Source organism: Quercus robur, chromosome 8 (assembly GCF_932294415.1).
Source record: "Quercus robur chromosome 8, dhQueRobu3.1, whole genome shotgun sequence".
In the NCBI taxonomy this organism is placed as follows: domain Eukaryota; kingdom Viridiplantae; phylum Streptophyta; class Magnoliopsida; order Fagales; family Fagaceae; genus Quercus; species Quercus robur.
The window spans coordinates 11,071,429-11,098,758 of record NC_065541.1 but is presented as its reverse complement, the minus strand read 5'-3'; the positions used below and the strand labels follow the sequence as shown (position 1 = coordinate 11,098,758).

The 27,330-nt window shown below is 35.5% G+C and overlaps 3 protein-coding genes across 3 annotated transcripts; 2 read left to right on the top strand and 1 right to left on the bottom strand.

Annotated features, from left to right (window-relative positions):
* Positions 1 to 6,089: 6,089 nt before the first annotated feature.
* LOC126694566 (5'-adenylylsulfate reductase 1, chloroplastic-like) lies at positions 6,090 to 14,669 on the top strand. The gene is made up of 5 exons (XM_050390915.1): positions 6,090 to 6,257; positions 11,905 to 12,051; positions 12,270 to 12,396; positions 13,118 to 13,931; positions 14,021 to 14,669. The coding sequence occupies exons 1-5, from the start codon at positions 6,188 to 6,190 to the stop codon at positions 14,249 to 14,251; spliced, it is 1,389 nt and encodes a 462-aa protein (XP_050246872.1). The 5' UTR covers positions 6,090 to 6,187; the 3' UTR covers positions 14,252 to 14,669.
* A 4,242-nt stretch (positions 14,670 to 18,911) lies between these two features.
* LOC126694565 (GDSL esterase/lipase At5g55050-like) lies at positions 18,912 to 22,270 on the top strand. The gene is made up of 5 exons (XM_050390914.1): positions 18,912 to 19,180; positions 19,348 to 19,490; positions 20,566 to 20,799; positions 21,337 to 21,586; positions 21,942 to 22,270. The coding sequence occupies exons 1-5, from the start codon at positions 18,943 to 18,945 to the stop codon at positions 22,160 to 22,162; spliced, it is 1,086 nt and encodes a 361-aa protein (XP_050246871.1). The 5' UTR covers positions 18,912 to 18,942; the 3' UTR covers positions 22,163 to 22,270.
* Positions 22,271 to 23,102: 832 nt separating this feature from the next.
* On the bottom strand, positions 23,103 to 23,516 carry LOC126695850 (uncharacterized). Its single transcript, XM_050392651.1, has one exon. It carries the CDS (start codon positions 23,514 to 23,516, stop codon positions 23,103 to 23,105), a length of 414 nt encoding a protein of 137 aa, XP_050248608.1.
* Positions 23,517 to 27,330: the final 3,814 nt, after the last annotated feature.

The following is a 27,330-nucleotide window of genomic DNA, read 5'->3' as shown; positions in this document are numbered from 1 at the left end:
GGACACAAAGAAAATGAAGAGAATAAAAGTTGCAGAGAGAAAGAATGTGTTACGTCAGAGGCTATATTTGTCCGTGGCAAAGATCAATGGAAGCTCTTAGTGTCTTTGAGAAGTTGAGAAGTCAGGGTCTCAGGGATAACGATTGTTAAGTTTGATAGATTCTTTTGAATGGTATTGGAATATGTTAATTTCTAGTATTGTTTAGACATCTAATTAGCTAAGCTGTTTAGATTCAGTTGTTTTGGTAATTTCTACCAGTGGTATTGCTGTATTGGGGCCATTTTTGCATATAAACTTTAGTAATACCTTCTTTTGTTCTAATTGTATTTAGACGAAGATAGTGTAATTATAGAATTGATTGGAACGGGTCAGATTTCTTTTACGTGTAAATTTATTTTTTTAATTTTTTAATAAAAAGAAATGCCATGTCATTAAAAAAATGATAGATCATTATTCCATTAGCCATGTAAGCAATATTACTAATGGAAGTTAATGCAAGGACTTATATTGCTCATTTTGAAAACTTAAGGGACCAATTGCGCTCATTTGAAACTTGAGGGACCAATTGCGCACACAGGGTAAACTTGAAGGACCAACAGTGTAGTTTCGCCTTTATTTTTTCACATAAGGACAGGGGGGGCCCGAGCCCCCTACTAGGTCCGTCCATTTGTATCCTCCCCCAGTATAAGAAATAAAGCTCTAAGATCTCAGGGCCTTAACTCCAAATTTTCTTTATAAGGAAAGATCCTATGTTTAAGGGATCTTGGTTAGCTCTACACCATTATATATAAGCACCAAGTCTCCTCTTCCTTAAGGTACGTGAAATTTCCTAACTCTCACACTTTTGAACAATTAGAGATTCTTCTATCACTAACTTAACCTTTGGAGGGTCTTTGGCCGGCATTTCACTAGTGCTCGCTGTAGGTTCTTTGTTCTCTTGTTCTTCATATACCCTAATTGGCGTGAGTGCAGACAATCAACTTATTGACGATTTTGTACATCATCATATATGGTCCATCTCTTACAACTAAAAATTTGAGATACTTACAAGAAGTTGTTAAATTTGTGGAAAAGAGAACTTAAAAATAAATGTATAAATAATTGTTCCATTAGTTTTGTACTAGTCATTTTTTTACTCCTAAAAACAAAATAAAAAGAGCTTTATTCCTAATTAATTTTTCTATTTGTTTTCTTCTATTTATTCTTTTGGGAGTGGGAGGCTGTCACAAACGAGAAAGAGAGGAGGTCATCGTCTCATATCGTGTAAATTCTCTAGCATAAGGCCTAATAAAGACAACAAATTTATGATGATGACACAGCCCACAATATTTCATTTTCTACGGCTGCTATTGGAGCTTTAACATAATTTGGAGAACAACTTAAACACAAGTTGAAGAGTCCAAAACAATATCATTTTGCTAGAATATATCACCATTACACAACATCACTTTTGTCACTTTTTGAAGAGAATATACATTAGAAAATCCTTGGGAAAAAGAGGGCTTACCACATACGTTTGTGGGAGAGCTTTCGTTCTAATGGCTTCTCATCATCATTAGTGGTTAAGGTGGCAAAACCAAAAGTTACTCAATTTTTTAATGTTAAGAGGAGGAGATAAAGAACATGATATGATTCTTTATATTTATTAACTATGAAAGACAGATAATGGTGAGACTACTTAAGAGTCACTATCCGTGAAATAATGTATCAAATATAACTTCACGGGAAATGATTCATAACGTAATAACTTCTGTTTGTAGGAGAAAGAAGGTTTGAATTTATAGAGAAAGATATATACTTGTTTGAGGGTGTATATTAATTACATTGTAATTTACCTAGAACCTCTTGATACAGTGAGGTTACGTACCAATCTAATGGTCACTTGTTACACCCTTACCCTCAAGATGCTTGGTTGCATGCTATTAAATTACTGATTTTCTCAAATTTAAACTATTGAAAAATAGTAAATTTAATAATTTTACCATATAATTCTGACACTTATTCTCACATGTAGTCTTAAACCATCTTTTAATAAGCGAAACCCAACATGTGGGATTTTAAATGTGAGATAAAGTGAAAAAGATAAGTGACCAAACTCAAGATTTCTTGCTCTAATATTATGTTAAATTACTAATTCTCCAAAAAGTTCAAGCTACTGATAAATGCTAAATTTAATCATTTAATCACATAATTCTAACCCATAACGTGACAACTTACATTCATGTTAATCACACAAATCATGGTCATAGAGGAGGCATGTCATGGGTTAAGTGGCAACAACAGATTGTGTTGCCCCCTTTTGGTGCATGCTTCCATGAGTGTGCTTAGTAGGTAGCATGCATGACAGTAGCCCAGGGGCGGCGCTATACTTTGTTCAGAGGGTTCAAATGAACCCCCTACTTCAATATATATATATATATATATATATATATATATATATATATATATTTTATACATATAATATTTTTTATTGTTAGTTTAATACTTAAATTTTTTCTTAAAAATGTTATTTTTGCACACCCGACTTAAATTTTATACACCCTTGTTACAAATATTTCCAATTCTAATGACCTGTTTGGATGGAGGGGAAGTAGAGTAGAGTTGGCTAAAAATAAGCTAATTTTGTGCTAAATCTACTCTACTCCCTCTTCCTTTCCCTCAATCCAAACGGACCATAAGAGTAAGAATAAGTGTTTGTAGATTGTAAGTGTCACTCTTTATCATGAATTTATATTAGAATAATGTTACAACCATAAACTATTTTACAACATTTTTACAAAATGTTGATGTGACCAACCTCTTATTGATTTTCATTTAAGCCCACTATTAATATCCACTTTTTCATTTACCAATAATCACTCACCACATTAGCATTTTGTAAAAATTTTTGTAAAATAGTTTGTATTTATAGCATTATTCTTTATGTTATATGTGTGTGAATGTATCTAATATTGATTGTGTGCATTACTTTTTGTTATAATGTTATTTGTGTAAATAATAATGTGTGTGGAAATTTGTGTGTACAGTATAAATATAAAAGAAATATTTTGACACCACTTTCATGGGAAATATAACAATTGCCCTAAGGATACCTGTTAACATGACCTTAAATATAATATAACTTTATATAATTTAGTAATTAGGAAATAGAGAAGGTTTGTTGCATGTGTGTGTATTGTTATCATGTTATAATAACTTTTTGTTATAAAGTCAAAAAAAATCAAGAAATTTTTTTTGTAAAGTTAGTGACTGTTCAAGTATTTTATTAGTTAAGTAGACACATAGTGTATTATTTATGTATGAATAGGTGTAGTTGTGTACGTCAATAATTAATACAAAACCAATGAGTTGAGTTTATTTATTTAGTTTAAAATATTTTTATAAAAACAAAGACAAATAGATAATAACAACCGCATAAAAATAAAAATGTTAGACAAACTTAACAAAATAAAATGGTCATAGTTACCCACAATGACAATAAATACTCATAATGAATTATCATATAACAATTCAAAATTTGAAAATTTATAAAAGGAAATTGTAAAACTTAAAATTTTTTTTTTTTTTTGTCAATAACTCGATATATTCAAGTTCTCTTTTTATTAATTTTTTTATATAAGTTTTTTAATGACCCCCTAAACAAAATTGCTAGAGCTGCCCCTGCAGTAGCCTTGAAATTAAGTATGATACCAAACTATGTGTACTGAGTAGCATGTGCAGTGATGAGCCATGACCAATTAATTTGGTTGCTGAGTGTGTAGTCATGCATGCATGTCGGTGCAAGTGGGGGGCGAGTTTGATATGTGGCAAAATCAAGGTTGGGCTGCATATGAGTGGTACTAGGCTGTTCGGCTAGATTTGGGAGGTGACAATGACATGGGCCAAGCCCTTGACCCACTTGGTGTACATTGGCTAAAGCTCTGTCGGTTGGCAAGTGCTATGGCTGCTAGATGGGTTTGCATGTGAATATGAGTGGGTCCTTGGCGTCATCTTAGTGTGTCGATTACCAAGCAGTTGACTTGACATGCAGATAGTAAACTTATAGCAAAAGGTACGGTCAAGGGGTATTTACAGTGCAAAGTGTTGGTGCAAATGCAAGAAAAATAGAAAACTGAATTATAAATAATGGTTAATATTTGTTTGGGAGAAATTACACAATTACACAACACAATTGGACAGAGTGACATTTGCTCTTTTTAAGAAGATTCAAATCCTTAGTTAACTAAGCTTTGTAATTGGTGTAGAAATTCACTGACTTGTCTCCTATAGAATATATACAATAGCCCAACTAATGTTATATGTAGGGGTGTGCTGCTAACTCGCCGATTTGCAAAAACCAACCTGATCCAATCCAATCTGTCGGGTTGGGTTGGGTTGGTTTTTAGGGATTGGTGGATTGAATTAGATTGTCAATTTTTATTATTATAATGGTTTGGGTTGAATGCGAGTCAGTAGATTCACAAATCCGCTTAACTCGGCCTGACCCACCTATATTTAATATATATTTTAAAAAATATATTATATAATTTTATTATTTATTCTTTTGTTTATCAACTGAGCTGGAATAGAACTATATGACTTTAAAAAATTAATCAAATAAATTGTGTTTGTTTGATGCTTTGCTTAGATTTGTATTGATGTTGTTCTAATGCTCAATTAAATTTTTTTTTTAAAAAAATTTCTAACCCATGTGTCCAACCCAATCTAGGTAGGTTGGGTTGAACTCCTATGATGGGATACGTTGGATTTATTTCAACCCGACCATGGGTGGGTCAAATTGAAGCTACTTCTAGACAAGATTTTGAAGCCTAAAGCTCTACAAGAAAAAAACATCATTTTTTGCTAAGAACCTTTCTATTTTTTGTGTATTAGAATGCTTTGTAGTATTGCATGTTGTTGCTATTTTTGATTTTGAATGAGTCTATTTATTAGCTCAAGTGCATCATGAATTTGATCACACAAGTTAATTTGATTAATTAGGTTCATTTAATTTGATTTAGTGCCAGTTTCAAGATTCATAATTAAACATTATCTTGATGAGTTGGAGTTGCATGTTTTAATAAATTAGATAAGGAGTTATCATGTTACCTCATCTTGTGCATGTATTTGACCCAATTTCTACTCCAATACATATCACCACACTTATTGATAATAAAGGAGTTTATCTTTTTATCATTGTGGGATTTCATATATGACTAATTCCTTATCTCCATATTAACTCTCATATTAATACATTTAAATTACCAATTTTTATTCATTTTAATTATTTAATATTAAAATGCTACAACCAAAAATAACTATCATGATAATTATTATTAAGTTGTTGAGTGAGGCAACATCATGCTAAGACCCCCTACTAGAGAAAGACCCCAAATGTGGTGAAAATAATTGAATTTTGTTAACAACTTGTAACTTTGGAAATCATAACTATTTCTATTCATTGTTATACATAAACTTTTAATTTCTATTCATTGTTATACATAAACTTTTAATAGGAGAAAGATAAACTTTAGCTTCCTAACTAAAAGTATTGTAACTCAATTAATGTTTCTTAGTGCTTCCAATGGAGATGTTTACTATTCAAATTCTTCCTCCCAACAATCGAATTATCAAATAAAATACTTCAAACCTTTTAAAATTTATCAATAAAACAAATCATAACTCATTATAATCTAAAGTTCTAAACTAATTTAACTCATCCTAAGGTAAATAATTTATTTGAATCAAAACAAAAAACATCCCTATCAATGTTTAAACAATATTAATAAATATAAAAGTTAGATTCATAACATGATTCCTATCACAGCATTACCTCATCAAAATCGTCATGGAAAACCGACCATTTGACCATTACTCTTTTTATAAAACCAAGTTGTAGAGGGGGCAAAGTAAAAAAATCAGGGAAGGCAAGAAAAGCTAGATAGATCATAGAACCGGAAAAATAGACAATAGAGGTCCCACTTGACATGGACATCTTCCACTAGGAAAGCTCCACGTGGAATTAAAAAAAAGGTAATTTCCTCGTCGGAATAGCGTCCAGGTTCAATGAACCACAACAATAGGCCTTTATTTATTTTGCCAGAAAAGAATACCACAAAACACAAAACTGTTTCTCTCACTCAAATTACACTATAAAATTCACAGAGAGCCTCTCTCTCCATTTCTCTCTCAGCTTCTAGTCTCTCTAATGGCTCTCTCAGCTTCTTCTCCATCTTCTTCTTTCCTTCGCGGTTCTTTCTCTTCGCACGAGCTCAAAGGTAAATGCTCTTCTCTTTCTTATTCAACTTAAAAGTTTTTTTTTTTTTTTTTTTTTTAAACATTGTTTGTTGTTCTTGTTGAATTCTTGAGGTTCTTGTTATTGAACAACCTAGGCAAACAGTCAACAACTAACCTGGGAATTTGTGTTTTTTATGTTTTTTTTTTCCTTTTTATTTTTGTTTTGGTTTGTTTATATGTAGTATTTTTTTTTTTTTCTCTTTGTTTTATTTGATTAACTCAAATAGAAAACTCAGAGAATTTAGTTAACTCGGTGGGTGAAAATAATTGAAGCCGTTTCAGTAAAATGTCAATTTCGAAAACGAAAATGCCATCGGCTATAAATGAACATCACATTTTGGGCTACATGGAGTGGGCCAATGTGACACGTGGCATAGCCGATGCTAGGTCCAATTTCACAACATGCTAATTTGGTCGATAAAACGTGATTAATCCATGTAAACAAGAATTGATAAGCAGTGTCTAGAGACTCCGAATCAAATATATTATGAAATTAGGTGTGTCGTTATAATTATTGATTTTTAAAATAATTTTTTTTGGAAATTGTTAGGTTTTTATATGGCAATAAGCAAATATGGAAGGCAAATAAAATGGATATATACAAAGTTTATTCCACAAAATTTGATGAGCTGGGAAGATGTGATTGGACATTGGTGATGAAAAAAATAATGGTAGTGAAAGTCAAATGTTCTAATCAATCACAATTGACAACTTGCTACTATAGCCAGTTTTGAAAAGATTATGAAATATATTGCATCTTTAACCGTTAAGATTGCTTTGTGATAATGATGACTAGAATTTGTTTAGTATTGGGAACTTGGTTTTGATTGGTATCAGACTTTTTTTTTTTTTTAATAAAACAATAAGTTGTAAATTGGTTTTAGCCGTCTCTCTCACACACACATAAAATTCAGAGAGAGAATCAGAGAGAGTGACTCAGCTTCAAATCTCTCTGATGGCTCTCTCTGCTCCTTCTCCATCTTTTTCTTTCCTTCGCGGCTCGTTCACTTCGCACGAGCCCAAAGGTGTTTGCTCAACCTTTTTTTTTTTTTTTTTTTTTCCAATTTTATTGATGTTAAATTTTTTATAAAAGGAAAAAAGTTGTTCATGTTGAATCTTTGAGGTTTTTTTTTTTTTTTTTTTTGAGAAAGAATCTTTGAGGTTCTTGGTATTGAACAATCTGGGAAATCACGAACCCGAGAATTTTGTGATTTTTATACAATAATTGTTTGTTTTTGTTTTTGGTGTTTCTTTTTTGTTTTTGTTTTGTTTTGTAAGTTCTAACTCAGATAGGAAACTCAGTGAATTGAGTTAACTCGTTGACCGAAAAGAATTGTAGTCTTTTCGGTAATTTCGAAAATGCCATTGGCTAATGCACATTTTGTACTACGTTTAGGTACATGTTCAAAAAATAACAAATATTGCTTAAAAAAATAATAATAATAATAAAGAATTGTTTTTTCTTGATGTTTGTGCACAATTTTACGCACTTTAACTTGTTTGTTTATTGCTTATAAATGATAGTTATTATAGGTAGTGAGAATAAAATAATGTTTAACCAGAAAAAAATAAAGAGAATAAAATAATGAGAAAGATAGTTTTAAAAAAGAACCCATTAGAAAATTTAGTGTATAATATTGATAACTTGTGAAAGGCGGAGAACAAAATGATGAGGCAAAAAAATATTAGTGGACGTGCCACTAGGGGGGAAAAATTAAAAAGAGGAGGAAAGAAAGAAAACTGTAATATTGAAAAACCCAATAGAACTTTTTTAATTCTGATAATAACTTAAGTTGACTCTTAATAATTCACTTGGCCTATAGGCCTAGTTGTGACTTACCCAAAAAACAAAAGAACCTACTTGTGAGTAAAATTATTGTTCAGTATTGAGAGAGCAAAACAATAGATATTAAAGTTATGAATGCTTATCATGTCCATTTTTGTGTGGGTGTGGGTGTGGGTGTGGGTGTGGGTGTGGTCATCATTTTCATGATTGTGAATGTGGAATTATAGTTACAAAAGTGTCATCCAGAATTATTGCTAGTTCTTTACTCCTATTATTATAAGTATCAATTACCAGTTGCTTGTAGTGAAATAACAGTTTCATGAACAGTCATGCTTTGGTTCCAACTGTTTTGTTTTTAGAATTAGAACACTGACTTATGATTTCCCAAAGGATAATCAAGTTTAATTTAATTGAATTCTGAGCAATCATGAATCAATGAGTTCTAGATCAAATGCTACCTCCTTTGTAAGAACAAGGTAGAGGTGCAGAACAAGGTAGAGGTCCTGTTTCTGACCATTTTCCAATTCTTGTGGAGGTAGGGGGAATGGCGAGGGGGAAAAGTCCGTTTAGGTTTGAGAATATGTGGCTTAAGACGGATGGGTTTACTGATAGAGTTCAGTCTTGGTGGAGTAGGCATTCTTTCTCTGGCACTCCTAGTTTTGTTTTTGCCAAAAAGTTGAAGGCTTTGAAAGAGGACATCGTTCAGTGGAACCGATTGGAGTTTGGTCATGTTGGTCGCAAAAAGACTTATTTATTAGAGACTTTGAAATCGTTAGATGTCAAGGAAGGGGAGATTGGCCTCTCAGAGGCAGAGATTTGTGAGAGAGCTGTGATGAGATCGGAAGTGGAAAATCTTCTCTCTATGGAAGAAATCTCTTGGAGACAGAAATCAAGGATGCTATGGCTTAAGGAAGGAGATAAAAATACTAAATTTTTCCATAAGGTGGCTAATTCTCGTAGACGGTTTAATCATCTGAGTTTTGTGGAGGTGGACGGGGTGATTTATGAGGAGGAATCCGAGGTGACTGCTCAGGTAGTAAATTTTTATAAAAATTTGTACCAAGAGTCAGAGGTGTGGAGGCCTTTTGTGGAAGGTTTGGAGTTTGATCAGCTTGATGGGTTGGAGAGGGGTTGGCTTGAAAGGAGGTTTGAGCAGGAGGAGATTCTTCTAGCCGTTAATGAGCTGGCTGGAGATAAAGCTCCAGGTCCTGATGGCTTCTCTATGGCTTTTTTCCACCATTGCTGGAGAGTGGTGGAAAGGGATGTTCTAGCAGTTTTTGAGGAATTTTTTCAGCACAGTAAGTTTGAGAGATCTCTGAACGCTACCTTTATAGCTCTTATCCCCAAGAAAATCGATGCTTCTAATATTAGAGATTTCCGTCCCATCAGCCTGGTGGGGAGCTTGTATAAGATCTTGTCTAAGGTCTTGGCAAACCGTATGAAACGGGTCTTAGATCAATTAATTTCTGAGTCTCAAAATAGTTTTGTGGGAGGCAGACAGATTCTTGACTCAGTTCTTATTGCTAATGAGTGTGTTGATAGTCGTGTGAAGAGTAAGATCCCGGGGGTTATTTGTAAGCTAGACATTGAGAAAGCTTACGATCATGTGAGTTGGGAGGCTCTTCTGGATCTTTTAAAGAGAATGGGCTTTGGGGAGAAGTGGTGCAGTTGGATTCGCACTTGTATTTCAACTGTCCAGTTCTCTATTTTGATTAATGGGGCTCCAGCTGACTTTTTTGGGAGCACGAGGGGCCTAAGACAAGGGGATCCGCTATCTCCTTTGTTGTTTCTAGTTATAATGGAGGTCTTAAGTAGGATGATGAAAAGAGTTGAAGGTGCTGGATTGATCAGGGGTTTTCAGGCTATAGGCAGACGAGGTGTAGGGGAGTGTGTCTCGCATCTTTTGTTTGCGGATGATACTATCCTTTTTTGTGATGCGGATGTGGAGCAGATCCTTCATGTGCGTATGCTTTTCCTTTGTTTCCAGGCTGTCACAGGTTTGAAGGTTAATGTCTTAAAGAGCAAGCTGGTTCCTGTAGGGGAGGTTAACAATATTCATGCCTTGGCAGAGATCCTGGGTTGCCGGATTGGGTCTTTGCCTATGACCTATCTTGGTATGCCGTTGGGGGCTGCCCATAAGTCCCCTTCTATTTGGAATCCTATCCTGGAAAAAATTAGTCGGAAGTTGGCCGGGTGGAAGAAGTTGTATTTGTCTAAAGGTGGTAGATTGACGCTGATTAAGAGTACGCTCTCCAACCTTCCTACTTACTTTTTATCCCTTTTTACCATCCCTTCGCATGTGGCTAATAAGATTGAGAAGATTCAGAGGGACTTCTTGTGGGGGGAATCCAAGCTTCATTTGGTGGGATGGGATAAGGTGTGTGCTCCTAAGGTTAATGGTGGTTTGGGTATAAGGAAGTTATCTACGTTTAACAAAGCTTTACTAGGAAAATGGCTATGGTGGTTCGGGGTTGAGGAGACTCGTCTTTGGAGGAGGGTGGTGGCTCTGAAGTTTGGGGAAGAGTGGGGGGGTTGGTCTTCCAAACTGGGCAGGGGTGTTCATGGGTGTGGCTTATGGAGAAGTATCCGAAAAGGATGGGAGGTGTTTAGCAAACACATCCGGTTTGAGGTAGGGGTGGGGGATAGAGTGAAGTTTTGGACGGACCAGTGGTGTGGGGACTCACCACTCCATCTTTCTTTCCCGGTAGTGTACGGGATTGCTTCTAATAGAAAGGCTTCGGTGGCCTCGTCTCTTGAACGTTTGGGGACCGAGGCTCGGAGAAGTTGGAAGGTTCTTTTACTTAGGAATCCAAATGATTGGGAGACGGGTGTGGTGGATGATTTCCTTCAAATCATGGGCTCTAACTTACCTCAATCTGAGCAAGGAGACCGCATGGTTTGGAAATTGACGAAGAAAGGGGTTTTTGACATCCGCTCGTTCTACAATAAGCTCCGAAGCTCCCTGCCTATTACCTTTCCTTGGAAAGGTATTTGGAAGGTTAAGGCTCCTACTCACGTCTCCTTCTTCGTTTGGACTGCGGCTTGGGAGAAGATTCTTACAGGAGATATTTTGCGGTATAGAGGATTCGATTTTGTAGATTGGTGCATTTTGTGCCGTTGTAATGGGGAGTCGGTGAATCATTTGCTTCTCCATTGTGACAAAGCTTATCTGTTGTGGAGCATGGTTTTTAGATCCTTTGGGATTTCTTGGGTTTTGCCAAGATCGGTTGCAGATATGCTTTTAGGTTGGTGGAGTTGGTTTGGAAAGCATTCTTCTGGCATTTGGAATCTAGCTCCGTTGTGCCTAATGTGGTGTATTTGGAGGGAGCGTAATTGGCGTACTTTTGAGGATAGGGATAAGACTGATGACCAGCTGCTCGCTTACTTTAGTGGCTCTCTTTTTGATTGGTCTAGGGCTTGGGGACTCACCTCTAGTGATTCTATCCCTATGTTCCTTAGTTCTCTTCTCTGTAATTAATTTGCTTTTTTTTGTCTCCGTTTGTTTTCTTTTTCTCTTCTTCTCTTCTCTTTTTGTTTGTTTCCTTCTCTGTAATCTCTGTTCTGCCTTGTGTTTTCATGAGGTAGCTTTTAATATATATCTTTCTTACTTATCAAAAAAAAAAAAGTAAAATAAAATAAGAATTCTAAGTAATCTTGTTTGTATGATCTTGTAAGGATAAGTATCTAACAAATTATGAATTCAATACATCTTGTCTTTTTGCCAAAAAGACAGATATTACTTAGTTTCAAACCTAGTTCTTTTGTTATCGTTGTTTTTATGGGATTGTTTTTTTTTTTTTTTTTTTTGCTCTCTAAGTTTTTTATTATTTTGATTCCAACAGCTCCATGGATCCATTCAGTTCGTCTGTTGGATCAATGCTCAGTGCTTAGGGATTCCTACTGCCGGAAATTCTTAGTAAAACCAATTTGTGCAAAACAGAAAATAAGCGACTCGGTTGTTCCTCTTGCAGCAACTCTTGTTGCTCCAGGTACATTTGTCTATTCATATTGTACCTGTTCTAATACAGATACTAGCACATTAGTGATACTATGATTGTGAATTGACTCTGAAATGGAAGAAAAAAAGTGGAGAACATGTCTTTCCATTTTATTATACAGGGTTTTTCTTTTACATTTTTTATTTGTTAATATTATCTGAAAGTGTAGTGACTCTAAAGTTTGCGCCATGGTTATTGGGAATTTGCAGAAGTTGAAGATAGAATAGAGACAGAAGATTATGAGAAATTAGCAAAGGAGATGGAACAGGCTTCCCCTCTTGAAATTATGGACAAGGCCCTCGAAAAATTTGGCAATGACATTGCAATTGCATTCAGGTAACTCTATTTTTATCTTCTCCCTCAGTTTTGTTTAGTTAAAACTTTTAGCAGAGAAAAACATAGTTCTCCATTATACTTCACTGTTCATTGGCACAGACTAATGTTTCAGTGATAACTTTACGAAATTAGAAAAGTTGTTGGCATTTTGGAGTTTAACTGAAATCAAATTTCTCATCCATTTTGTTCTAGTGATAGATCTCTACTTCTGCCTTCCTTTATTATTGCTTTCTTTGAAAGATCTATGGTAACCTGGAAAAGGAAATTACGTTGTCAAGGAACCTGAGTAACTTACTTCTGAATTAGTATCCCGTTAAATTGCAACCAGAAAATAAGATAAGAAGTGAAATTGACAATTTAATTCCATAGGTTTTTGTTCAAGCAACTATTTTTCAGAAAAGCCAAATGATTTTATTTTTAAGTGGATGTATGTTTGGTACTTGAGGTATATATTTAGTACATGAAGTTCCAATTATGAGAATTCACTTTGTCACTGTAATAACCAATCCTACAAGAAATTAGTTTTAAAGGTTCTTAGCATGCAACCAGTATTGACATCTGTTTATAATTTTCAAACAAATGGAAGTGTGCTTCTAAATATACGTCACCTGCTTGCTTATGGGAATTTCAACCATTTTGGCTTGATTACAAGTTACAACATTGTCAAACTTATGCACTTGAAGACCAGGATCTAAATTTTAATTACTTTTGGTTTGCACAGTGGAGCTGAAGATGTGGCCTTGATTGAGTACGCCAAGCTAACTGGTCGGCCCTTCAGGGTGTTTAGCCTGGATACTGGGAGGCTAAACCCAGAGACATATCAGTTCTTTGATACCGTTGAGAAGCACTATGGTATTCAAATTGAGTACATGTTCCCTGATGCTGTTGAAGTTCAAGCTCTGGTGAGGAGTAAGGGTCTCTTCTCCTTTTACGAAGATGGACACCAAGAGTGCTGTAGGGTCAGAAAGGTTAGGCCGTTAAGGCGGGCACTTAAAGGTCTCCGAGCCTGGATCACTGGGCAAAGAAAAGATCAATCACCAGGAACAAGGGCTGAAATTCCTGTTGTCCAGGTAGACCCATCTTTTGAAGGAATGGATGGTGGAGTCGGTAGCTTGACGAAGTGGAATCCTGTGGCCAATGTTGAAGGTCAGGACATATGGAACTTCCTTCGAGCCATGAATGTACCTGTTAATTCTTTGCACTCACAGGGATTTATCTCAATTGGATGTGAGCCATGCACAAGGTCAGTCCTACCTGGGCAGCATGAGAGGGAGGGAAGGTGGTGGTGGGAGGATTCCAAGGCTAAGGAGTGTGGCCTTCACAAAGGGAACATCAAACAAGAAGAGGTGGCTCAACTAAATGGCAATGGAAATGGCGCTGAACCCACAAATGAGAGTGACAGAGTCACTGACATCTTCAACAGCCAGAATTTGGTTACCTTGAGTAGATCTGGGATAGAGAACTTGGCTAGACTGGAGAACCGAAGAGAACCCTGGGTCGTTGTGCTTTATGCACCATGGTGCCGCTTCTGCCAGGTGAGAATATTATTTGAGGCTCTAACCATTATTATTTGGAATGCAGGACTTTATGGCGTGTCTAACAATTTTCCTTGGCTTTTGAGCAGGCTATGGAAGAATCCTATGTTGAATTGGCAGAGAAGCTGGCCGGGAGTGGGGTGAAGGTGGGAAAGTTCAGGGCTGATGGTGAGCAGAAGGCGTATGCTCAACAAGAGCTGCAGCTAGGAAGCTTTCCCACAATACTCTTTTTCCCCAGACATGTGGCCAGCCCCATCAAGTATCCCTCGGAGAATAGAGATGTTGATTCATTGATGGCTTTCATAAATGCTCTACAATGATGATGATAAATTGGTACCCCTTCTAGCAAGAATTGAGAGTTTGGATGCTCAAATAGAAAATATATTATATAGGAGTTGCTAGGATGCTTACTACCATGGGCATCAGTGGAAATGCACCAGTGTTAGAAGTTGTGTATCTAAGGTACACATAATTCTTTTCCTTGTGGTGGTGGTGGTTCCTTCAACACAGTGAAAATCATCCTGAGATTTGACGCAATTCATAATTTTGTAGAATAGAAATTATGTAAGATCGATCCTCTTGTCGATCTCTTCATGGTTTTCAGAATTCAGAATAAAAGATCACAGCTCTAACTTGCAGCAGTGTAAATTGAGCTTAAATTGTATTTTCATTTTCCTGCTTACTAGTTGTAGTTTACTTCAAGCAGTTAGTAAATGTGATTGAAAGGTTTGTAGGCCATGAATAGGCTGTCATGCTTTTGAAGTAAACTACAAAAATACTCACCAAAGTTTTTTAAAAATACTTGCAATTAACAGCTATAATTGCAAGTATTTTAACAGCTGTGACTATGCTTGCAATTAACAGCTATACTCACCAAAGTTTTTTAAAAATACTATTCAATTTTCAAAAAACTGTAAAATAGTCTCATATCTTGTAATTCAATCTGTTTGTGTTTCCAACGGAAAATATCTAAAATTCAAATTCCTACCCCTCAACGTGACTTTCGAATTATAAAATTAATAATAATAAAAAAGTTGTATCAAACTAGTACTTTCTCTTCCCCTAACTCCTTTGAGCTTCCCTCTTTTTTAAGCTTCCCATTTAATTCAACTAGTTGTAGACTCATGCAATGCGTGGGACTATATATTATTTCGTAATGTGGTATAATGTATAATTTATTCTCTAAAATTTACAAAGATAATACTACACTTATGGACTAATGAATGGGATCCTATGCTTGGAAGGAAGAGTATTCTTAGAGGAAGGGATATTATTCAAAGAGGGGCAAGATGGAGGGTTGGGAACGGAGAGAAAATAAATATCTGGCAGCACAGGTGGTTACCAAGGAAGCACCCACCACAATTCCCAATCTGCCACATAAATGACTATGCAAACTCAAAAGTATCTTGTTTAATTGATCAATCCACACGGCAATGGAGGGCAGATTTGGTGGATGGTTTATTTGTGGCTGAAGATGCAGAGTTAATTAAGACAATACCACTGAGTCGAGTAGAAGCAGAGGATGTGCTGTTCTGGCCTTACACAAACAATGGAGTGTATAGCTGCAAATCGGGCTACCGTTTCCTTAAAGAAGAAGCTGAAATGGAGGTCACAAACGGGGTTCCACCACTTAGAGATAAGCATGTCTGGAAAGCCATTTGGTCGATGCAAGTGCCACAGAAGGTAAAGAATTTTATATGGAGAGCTTGTCGGAATGCCATGCCAACGAAGCACGCTTTGATGAAGAGAACTGTTATTGCGGACTCAATCTGTGAACGATGCCGAGATGAAGCTGAAGACCCACTCCACGCTCTGTGGTCATGCACTAAACTTGATATTGTCTGGGCAGATCAAGCACTATGGAGTTTCCGAAATGCAGTGGGTTTTGTGGACTTCAAAGACCTCGTCTCATGGATGGTATTGGAGGGAAAGCAACTGGATATTTTTGCAGTCACGGCATGGACAGTTTGGAGTCAAAGGAACCAGGTTCGTGTGCAAGCCCTTGCTACTGCTCTTCACCAAATCGCTGCTGTATCAAAAACCAGCTTGAACGAGTTCCACTTGAAGAGGCAGAGGACAGAGACACAGGTGCGACGAAATGGGCGAATATCTCACAATCGCTGGCTGCCTCCTCTAGTGGACGTGGTGAAATTAAATTTTGATGGTGCCGTTTGTTCAAAAAATAAAAGAGCTGGTGTAGGCGTGGTGGTCAGGGATACTAATGGCTTGGTCTTAGCTTCTTGCGCAAAGCCAGTGCCCCAACCATACAAGGCTGCGGAGGTTGAGTCTTTGGCAGCAGCTACAGCCTTGTCCTTTGCAACTGAGCTTGGTTTTCGACGAGTTATTCTAGAGGGAGATTCATTGGAAGTGATACAGACATTGAGGGAGAATGATCAATCCTCAACACCTATGGGTTTGCTACTTGAGGATGTAAGAATGTTGTCCCAACAGTTTGAACAATTGCTATATTCTCATACGAAAAGGGATGGCAATTCTGTAGCTTATACTCTTGCTAAATATGCATTAAGCATCCCAAATTTTTTAGCGTGGATGAAAGATGTTCCACCACACATACAGTCTGTTTTAGAAGCTGATTTAGCTTACTTACATTAATAAAGTTCAGTTTTTTCCTCAAAAAAAAAAAAAAAAGAAAAAAAAAAGAAGAAGATAATTTGCTCTCCTTCAAAATTGAACTATTTCTAAAAGAATTTTTTTATCTCTATCACTACAAAAATATTATCCTACTATTTTTGGTGCCTTCTTTAAAAAAAAAAATTTGGGTGTATTTGATTGATATTATTCTTTTTTAAATTGGTCTATACTATTCAAACTTTTGTTATATTGTTTTATATTTTTCTTTTTCTTTTTTGATACAACTAAACTTTTTTAAGTTTCGAATTTATTATTTGAATTTTTCATTTTCTTAAAGAGATTATCATGATAGTTAAATCTCATAACTTATTTATTATTGATATTACTCAAATAATTGATGGACACATTTAAATATATAGTCGTGTAAATTGTATTTTGATATGAACTCAAATTCTTACTTTCCAAATATCTAAGAATTAACTCAAATAAAAACTATAAAAACTCAAAAAACACACCAAAAAATATATCAACCTAATGTAGATATACGAAAAAAAATAAAAATTCATCAATCAAAAGTAGAGTTGCAAGAAAGAATAAATGAGAGAGAGAGAGAGAATAATCACATTTTTTGGGAGAGAATTTGAGAGAAATAACAAATTTATACTATAAAAGAAGATGAGTACAAGACTACTCAAAAGAAAATGTAGTTGTAAACACCAAATTATCCAAACCATGTTACATAATAGAGTAACATTACATCATTATATAATGCAATAAGATAACATCTAACAATCAAAGAAAAAAAAAAGGATAACAGATTAAAACACAACTAAATCACATCAAATCAAAGTAGAGTTCAACACAAAAATTCATCAACATAAATTAGAGATGTAATAAAGAATGAAAAATCCACAAAAAAAAGTAGAGAAAGAGATTGTATTCATCTTTTTATGTGGGCAAAATTTGGATTGAATGGAAGAAGGAATATCAAAATTTTCTAGCAAATAAAGTGGGGAGAAGAAAAGTCAAAATAAAAGAAAAATAAAGGTATAGAAGAATTGCAATGTTAAAGTAGAGTGTAGTGGGGATATAAAAAGGTAAAAGTTGGGGGATATTGGAGGAAGTTTAATTGTAAAGTGAGAATTTGATAAGGAGAAAAATAATTAAAAAAAGAAAAGAAAATGTTGAAAATAGGTGAATGATATGCCTATTGATGTGACCTAACAGATAATAATTAGATATATATATATATATATATTAATATATATATATAATATATATATATAAATATAAATATAGACGTGGCTAAACAACTTTTAGATATATAGTTTTTTTTTGGTTGAGGGAAAGACATATATTATATATTATATATAGATAATAATTAGGTATAAATATATATTTTAAGTTTATTAGGTATAAATTAAGACAAATGTTGAAGTTTGGTGAGATGTCACGTGCGAGTTACTTGTGGCCATAATAGAAGTAGGGTGAGGGTCACGACAGCATACCCGGTGGGAAGTTACATTAATGGAAGAAAAAGTCGTTTTAATTAACTACAAATCTATGAACCCTTTTTTTTTTCATTCATCTTTATTTTAATTTTCGTTAAGAGTAAGATTTTATTAGAGAAGGCATGAAGGCCAAAAGGGGCAAAACTTATTGGACTACTAGCTAGCTTTAGGAAAAATCTGAAAAATGATCTCCAACATAGATTAGGGTCAAATACAAATCCCCCGTACCATATTTTGTGTTCTACTTTATATTTCACAAATCACAATTTGTTATATGTTTATTTTTTTTCATTTTAAACTTTGACTATTTTATAAAAAAAATTAAATAAATACATGATAAATTATGATTAATAGAACATATAATAAATCCAAAAAAATGTACAAATGATTTATATTCAGTTAGGTTTCCAAGAATTACTCAAAAACAAAACAAAACAGCTATAAACTCATCCAATTTGAAAGAGATGAAAGAATGTCATTAATTCAATCATCAATCCCTCTCAACTCAAGGAGCCCCCACTAGGAATTTTGTACGATTGTAATGGACATTTTGTCCATCCTCCCTTATTGTTTTGACTCCAAATCATGTATTCCTTTTTGATAATTGCACGAAGGATCGCTCCACTCATTTCAGGATTGTGACTAATTACAAGAAACGAAACAACTTTCCATAAAATATTTTTACTCAAAATAAACAGAAGTTAAGAAAAAACAAAAACAAAAACAAAAAAATCTAATAAGTTTTCAAGACTGTGTCCATGTAGGCAATGTCTTAAAGACATTGTTTATTACCGACATAATATACACCTCATCCAACTCATCTGCTCTATAAATTAAATCCCAACCGTGCACTGAACCCACATACCTATTTGAGCGAGAGAGAGAGAGAGTAAGGTTTGCTTAGCACAATGAAATGCAAAGTTCTGCTACTGACTTTCTTCATCATCATTATAAGCTTCAATCTCTCAGAGGCTCAAATGGTTCCAGCCATTTATGTGTTTGGAGACTCATTGGTAGATGTGGGAAACAACAATTACCTCAAGCTCTCTCTTGCCAAGGCCGATCTCCCTCACTATGGCATCGACTTTCCTAACCAAAAAGCAAATGGGAGATTCACTAATGGCATGAATGCTGCAGATTTTCTTGGTAAGTTAATCAAACATATATCCCTTTTATTCTTTTATTTATTTATTTTCTGTTCACTGTACCTTCACGTGCTGGAAAGCAATATGTTGTTTTCGTTTTTTATATTTTATTTTATTATTATTTTAACGTAAATTTCTATGTGAAATGAATGGAACATTTTGTGGCAGCTGAGAAAGTAGGATTGCCAACTTCACCACCATACTTTTCTCTAGTAGATGATTCAAACAACAATAGTAACGTTTCGTTTCTAAACGGTGTTAGCTTCGCTTCTGGAGGTGCCAGAATTTTGGATGGCACCGACCCATATGTGGTAAGGGAATCAAAAACCTTTCACTAATTAATGCTATGTTTTGTGTCTTTAAGACTATTATTTTGTTTGATTCTCTTCAGTTTTTCTGTACCATTTTTTTTTTGGTATTGAAGCTAAATTTCTTGGTATGAAGCTCACATAGATTACTATATTAGTTTCTTCTACAACGTAAACCTCTATCAATTAAGCTACGCCTACGCCCATGATTCTCTTCCTTCACGGTTATGCAATAGTTTGCTTATGTGTGTAAGTCTTATTCATCAAAAGACGTGACCCAATTGAGTTCTTATGTAGCCAATTTTTTTTCCAATTTGAGAAACTAACATAGCCCACATGAAATTTAAAGACCACTGAGCTACAGAAAAGACCTGATGAGGCCCAAAACTGGGCTTTTGGAATTTGGCCCATATACCTAAAGCCAGAAATTTTCAATTCAAGTAGCAGAAAAAGCCACTCTGTATTTGACAATTGAGGTGCTAAAAGCCCATTGGTCCTTCAACATTGTAGAAGAAAAACGAAAGATTAATACACAAAAAATAATTGATTAATATATTTCACATCCTTATCAAAAAAAAAAAAAAAACATATTTCACATCACTTGAGTTAATATTTTGTAAGTTTTTATTGGTTCTTATTTAAGTTTACTACTTATAAGTTATATCACTTATTTACTTATTGCTAATAATTTGTAACATCAATAAATATCAAATTTTTTGTGCCTATAAACTTTCTCAAACAAAAAATAAAATGATGTGGAGACATTTTCGTCTAACAATTTGGTGACGTGACAAGTCATGAGAATAATATCATTCCCAAGTGGTCCAACTTTGATGCTAGTTTTATTAGAGAGTTTTTCATTTTTTTTAATATAAAAAAGTGATATCCAAGCATTTAGTTATAATATTCTATTACTTATTCTATTGATTTAGATTCTTCGAAAACCAAACTGATAAACCCACTACCCGCTACTCACTACTCTTGGGAGTTTTATTATAGCCAGTTAGTTATTATAATTACTGGGAAAAAAAAAGATGTTTAGCTGACAAATTGTTTTGTTTTATATTCACTCGTGCAGTTCCAGTCAATACATTTGACACAACAAATAGACTACTTCTCAACCGTGTATGAAGACCTGTACAGACAGCTAGGATCCTCTGGTGTAAAAAATCATTTATCAAAGTCTATTTTTGCTATTGTGATTGGAAGCAACGACATCCTTGGCTACTTCAGGTCGTCCGATCTCCAAAACAAGACTACCCCACATCAGTACGTGGATTCAATGGTCCTTTCACTGAAAGATAAATTAAAGGTAACTAAGTTGTTACTTTAATTTTAGGAAATAAGAAACATTATAGTGTAAGGTTGCATAGGGGTCAAGCCAAACCAAATTTTAGCTTATTAGAACTCTGTTGATGAAAAAATGGTACTACTTAAGATTGGCTTGAGCTCTAGTTTAGCTTAGCCTATCAAGTTAATTTGAGCTTAGCTTGTCAATTCTTTGAGTAGGCTTCACTTGGCTAGCTGACTCCTTTTAAGTCTCAATTCTAGATTGTGACAATAACATGAATTTGTTGCATATTATCTCTTATATATATAAAATTTGTCCAGAAGTAAATATTGAAGCTATTTGTGACTTGTGAGCCTCGTCAAACTGTGACAAGCTATGGAAAGGACTTTCTCATATAGTAAATGAACCTTAAAACTAGACCTTAACCTCAGTTCAATGTTCATTAATTGATAAGCCAGCTGAGCAAACCATTTTAACAAGTCAAATTATTGTGATTTGTATATTATGTAATTCAATTTAAGTCTTTGCTGATCATTTCTTTATCAAAACTTTGTGCAGCGGTTATACAGTTTTGGTGCACGTAAATTTGTGATTGTTGGAATTGGGACAATTGGATGCTGCCCAGCAAGGAGGACGGAGACCAAAAATGAAGAATGCCGCGAAGAAATAAACTTCTGGTCTATTAAGTACAATAAAGGCCTTATTTCAATGTTGCAGGAACTGAAATCTGATCTTAAAGACATACACTACTCCTACTTTGACACTTACAAAATCTTGCTTGACTTCATTCAGAGACCAGCTACATATGGTACAACTGATCATTTTCTTTTTATAAAATAGAGATAAAAAAATATAGATTTAAAAATCCAATTACAATAACAAGTTAGCAACCAAGCCTTTTAATTTTAGAATTTTGGGTTCAGTTATAGATCCTTAACAGATTAATCAGGTCAGTGACATGCATTCATCTATGTCATTATATTCTCTGAAATCATACTTTAGGTTTTAGGTCAGAAAGTCCAAAATTGACACATTGTTAAGTTGGCACTACTTGGTTTTTCAGGAGTACCATGTCCTTTTCATTTTTCTACCTTTAGTTTGCTTTCCTTTCAATTTTTCGTGATAAAAAAGAGTGATTAAAGACCTTTAATATTTGATTGCAGGATTTGTAGAGGTTAAAGCTGCTTGTTGTGGGCTGGGGACCCTTAATGCTGAGATTTTTTGTCTGCCAATTGCAGCCTATTGCTCCAACAGAAGTGACTACATCTTCTTTGATCGAGTCCATCCTACAGAGGCAGCTCATCGCATTTTTGTGAATAATATATTTGATGGTTCTTTGCAATACACATTTCCAATAAACGTGAAGCAGCTAGTAGCTATTTAAGCTCACCAATAAAGACAACCCCTATATTTGTAAGATGTTACCTCCTAATGATTGTGCCCCTTTTAGAAGGTCTAAACATTAAAAAGCAATACAAAATTTTTTCATCTATGGTTAGGATTAGTAGTGATTGACTTTTAGCGAAGGGACTTAGGTTTTAGTATATATGCATCAAGATAGTTGACCATAAAAATAAGCTCTCCCAAACTAATGCAAGAAGTATTTTTTTTTGCATGGTTTCTTTCCCGTTATACTTACAAAAGAAAGTTCAAACAAATTGATAATATACCCTTGATATGAGGTTCACATGTTTAAGTTTCTTTCTATTCATGTTATACATAATTTTAATTAATGGAGAAAGTGGGTTCTAGTTAGTTCAACTCGTAAAGTTTATTGTTGTCGAATAAGAAATCTAGTGTTCAAACCCCCCTCCTCCAACACAAAAACTGATTGATATATTAACCTAATAATAAAGAGCAATCATCATAAAGCAAACGTCATAGGTTGAAATTCTATCATATCTTAAAAAAATAATTAAAAAATAATAATGGACAAAAATAACCACTCAAACAAATATTGGATACTCATGAATCACATAGAAAACATTACAAGGCCATCTTCAAATTCTATATTGATTATCTTGGCATGGTTTCTTTCTAGTTATAGTTACAAAAGAAAAATCAAACATATTGATAATATACACTTGTTAGGGCAGGGGCATAACCTAGAGTTTTCGCTTGTCTTTATGAAAAATTCAAATTATCTTCTATAAATAAATGAATATCAGAACATCTTATTTGACACCTTAATCCAACCCAAAAGAAAAAAAAATGATGAGAGAAAATTATATCCAATTTGAGGAAAAAATTATGATGATGATGAGAAGTTTTTTTTTTGAGAAAGAAGAACTTGAAATTTTTTATTAAGTGATAGGCAAATCCGCCTAATAAGCTGCAAAAATTTGGATAGGAACATCCTCTATCCAAACTGAAAAACCAGTGACATGACGTGCATGTCTAGCTAGGTTGTGAGCAACATAATTCCCTACCCTACCAACATGTTGGAAAGAAATACAAGTAAATAAATTTGCCATCAATTGAGAATCCCGAAGTAACAGGCCATATGAAGCTAATGAAGGAGAATGATCCCTTAGTGCAGCCATGACGATCATCGAGTCTCCTTCAAGAATTGCTTTGTCGAAGCCTAGCTCTAGGGAGAATTCAAGTGCTCTACATGCTGCCAAGGTTCCCAGGTTGACAACTGAGTGTGGGAGTGGGATATTTTGTGATAAAGAAGCCATGACCATGCCTTGACTATCTCGAACAACCACGCCAATTCCTGCTCTGTCTTCATCCATGAACGCCACTCCATCAAAATTAATTTTAACCCAATCTACCGAAGGAGGGTGCCAACGTACCTGAGCTAGTGTTGCTACTGTGGGCTTCCTTGGCTGTGCTAACCGAAACTCCTAGAGGGAGTGATAGGCTTTCTGAGCTATCTGATCGAATGGCCAACCTAGTGTAGAGGTTCTGACCTTATTCTGCCGAACCATATATTCCAGGTAAGCATTGCGAAGAGTTCACCATTATAGCCTGATTCTAGAACATGAAGGAGGACTTGAGGAAATGTTTGGAACCGGGTGGTACTCCTAAACTCCCATTGTGGATCATCCTTCCATACCCGAGTTAGACCTGAGCATGACCACAAAGAATGTAGAACATCTTCCGGACATTGTGAGCAGAGGGAACACAAGTTGAATCTTTAATAACACATCGATGAACCAAATTTGAGTTTGTTAGGATGGCATTTCGATATGCTCTCCATACAAAATTCCTCACCTTACACAGGACTGCCAGTTGCCAAATCCATTTCCACAGTGATTTTGTTTGCACTAAAGCCTGATTCCTTGGTGGAGATGACCTTCGGACTTTAGTTTTCAGGAAGTATTATCTTGATTTGGCTGAATAAATACAGAACTGCACAAAAGGCCAGAACAGAGCATCATCACAAAGCTGTCGGCTGAGATGGATTTTCTGAATTTCACTTGCTTCTTCTTGGCTGAACACTCTAGACAGAAAGGTCGAATCCCATGAGCGTGTAGCTGGGTTTATAAGAGAGCTAATAGTGGCTTCTTGTAGCTCTACAACTAGAGGTCCTTGCAATGATGGGCAGCTAAGAGAAGGTAACCATTTGTCACCCCACAGTTTGATTGACTCACCATTTCCCACCCTCCACTTTGCCTTTTTCCGAATAACCTCCCTTCCAATTAAGATACTCCTCCATGCATACGAACCACCTTGACCCTCTTTAGCTTCCATGATAGAACGACTTGGAAATAATTTAGATTTAAAAACCCTATAGAACAAAGAGTTTTTATTATGTTAGAGTCTCCAAGTTTGTTTTGCTAAGAGGGCATCATTGAACAAAGATAATTCCTTAAAACCCATACCACCTTCCGATTTTGGCTCACACATTTCCTCCCATTTCACTCAATGTATCTTCCTTTGCTCACCCCTTTGGCCCTACCAAAACTTTCGAATCAAACCTTCAATTTCATGACAAAGGCCTAGTGGGAGTTTAAAGCAACACATTGAATTGGTTGGAATTGCCTGCACCACGGCCTTTATCAAGACTTCTCTACCTGCTTGAGACAACAATTTTTCTTCCCATCCTTGCAATTTTCTCCAAATTCTTTCTTTTATGTAGTCAAAGCTTGCTTTTTTGTGTTTCCCCACTTGTGATGGTAGCCCCAAGTATTTGTCAAATTGCTTTATTTTTGGAACTCCTAATGCTTCCTTGATCTCCAACTTCATAGCCTCATTGGTGGACTTAGAGAAAAAGATGGCAGTTTTCCCACGATTAATTTGCTGCCCCGATAAGCTTTCATATTGTGCTAGGATTTCCAACACCTTTTGGCATTCACTTCTATTAGACTTGCAAAATAACAAACTATCATCCGCAAAAAGCAAATGGGTTAGTTTAGGACTTCTTCTGCTTAATCCAAATCCGTGAATGGCTCCCTCCCTCTCCGCCTTAGAGATTAGGCTATAGAGGCCTTCTGTACAAAGTAAGAAGAGGAATGGTGATAGTGGGTCGCCTTGACGAATCCCCCTTGTAGGTCGAATCAATTCCTTAGGTTCACCATTAACCAACACCGAATAGGATACAGTTTTCACACAAACCATCATGAGGTTTATCCACCTCTCATTAAACCCCAATTTTCTCATCACCTTCTCCAAAAAAATCCACTCCACCCTGTTATAAGCCTTGCTCATATCCAATTTCACTGCCATATAACCTGATTTTGCAGATTTATGAACATTCATGCTATGTAATGTCTCAAAAGCTACAAGAATATTACCAGATATTAAACGGTTTTTTGTAAAAGCACTTTGATGTTCGGAAATTATGGTTGGTAAGATTTTTTTGAGTCGATTTGCTAATACCTTCGAATGGAGCTTTCAATGGAGCCATTTGCTTCAAGGCAGCCTGCACTTCCCATTCCATGAATTCTTATGAGAGCTTAGAGTTCATTTCATCATTAACAATACTTGGCATTAAGTCCATATCCTCAACACCAATCACCGGATTTGATGACCCAAAGAGCTCTTGATAAAACTCTATGAATGAATCAGCTACCTCATCTGAATTGTGGACCCATCGGCCTGAGGAATTGGTGATACCATTAATTCTATTACGCCTAGTCCTCTAAGTTTCTCGGCTATGGAAGTACTTGGAATTTTTATCACCCCTAACCAACCAGAAACTTTTTGCTCCCTGCCGCCACTTTGTATTTTCTTTGATCATCAATCCATTAATTTCCTTTATGAGTTCCCTAACCAGAAAATTGCAACCAGATTGCGATGACGCATGTTCAACCTTCACCAAAAGCTTTTTCTACTCGGTAAGCTCTCTACGAACACTCCCAAAATTCTGGCGACTCCACTGAGTTAATTCAATCCCACATTTAACAATTTTCTTCATTACTTGAACCTTAGGATCACAAGGAATCAGAGCTCTCCAAACTGCCTTCACTGTTTGCCCACACCCTTTATTCAAGAGCCACATTTCTTCAAATCGAAATGGCTTTGAAATAGGGGGAGGTTCAAGACCATCGGGTACAATCCAAATAGGCACATGATCCAAAGTGGTGTTGTGGAGGTGAAAAACCCGTGTTCCTACAAACTGTTGAAGCCAATCATTAGTACAAAAAGCCCTATCAAGCCTTTCCCATATGGACTGATTGCTTGCAAAGTGTTTGCTCTAGGTGAATTTGGGACTCGAATATCCAAGATCCAAAAAACTACATGCATCCACTGCATCTCGAAAAAGCTGCATCTGATTGTGACTTCTTCTATTACCCCCCAATTTTTCTTCGATTCTGAGCAACTAATCAAAATCGCTTGCACATAACCAGGGGATCTGAAATTTTCGATTTCGCCTTCAGAGTAAATTCCATGACTCAGATCTTCTCTGTGTTTCTGGTTCTCCATAGAATCCGGTAAATCTCCATTCCAAGACAGTATTTTTATTAATAATTACATTAATATGATTCTTATCAGAGCCTTCGAAAGTAATAGCTATTGTGTCTCTCCAAAATAGAACTAAACCTCCACCCCTAGCTTCTCTTGGTACAACAAACATGTTCTCAAATTGTATCTTTCATTTTACATCTCTTAACCTTGTTTTATTTGCCCATGTTTCGGCTATAAACACAACAGAGGGATCTTTAGCCCGCACAATGTCAGCAAGCTCACTCTCTGTACATGGGTTCCCAAGCCCACGACAATTCCAAATTAAGCAACTCATTGCGATTGATAGGGCTGACACACAACCTCCACCATTGCAAAAAGAAGAATTCCCATCATCCTTTGAAACCAATCTACGCTTGCCTAGTAACTCTAGATGATCACCACCGACTCTCTTACCACAAATTATTTTTTCTGCCTTGTTCTTTTCACCACCCTTGCACGTGCTTGATATTTTCTTCCCCCTCTGGTACATGTTTTTTTGGGAGTGATGGTGTTAATTTTTTGTTGGGCAGATTGTGCATGCTCACGGCCAGGCCCCTGAACTTGCTCACATGCATGTGCTAACCCTACCTCACGTGCCCCTCTTCCTTCCCTTGCTTCACCACATTGATTCTGAGGAATAAAGTCAGCATTGATTGC

Excerpts from the sequence above, each read along its gene's own strand:
- LOC126694566 (XM_050390915.1), top strand. The coding sequence starts at position 6,188 with ATGGCTCTCTCAGCTTCTTCTCCATCTTCTTCTTTCCTTCGCGGTTCT. Across the intron at positions 6,258-11,904 it reads CTCTTCGCACGAGCTCAAAG|CTCCATGGATCCATTCAGTT; the intron begins GTAAATGCTCTT and ends TGATTCCAACAG. Across the intron at positions 12,052-12,269 it reads AGCAACTCTTGTTGCTCCAG|AAGTTGAAGATAGAATAGAG; the intron begins GTACATTTGTCT and ends GGGAATTTGCAG.
- LOC126694565 (XM_050390914.1), top strand. The coding sequence starts at position 18,943 with ATGAAATGCAAAGTTCTGCTACTGACTTTCTTCATCATCATTATAAGC. Across the intron at positions 19,491-20,565 it reads ATGGCACCGACCCATATGTG|TTCCAGTCAATACATTTGAC; the intron begins GTAAGGGAATCA and ends TCACTCGTGCAG. Across the intron at positions 20,800-21,336 it reads CACTGAAAGATAAATTAAAG|CGGTTATACAGTTTTGGTGC; the intron begins GTAACTAAGTTG and ends AACTTTGTGCAG.
- LOC126695850 (XM_050392651.1), bottom strand. The coding sequence starts at position 23,516 with ATGGATGAAGACAGAGCAGGAATTGGCGTGGTTGTTCGAGATAGTCAA.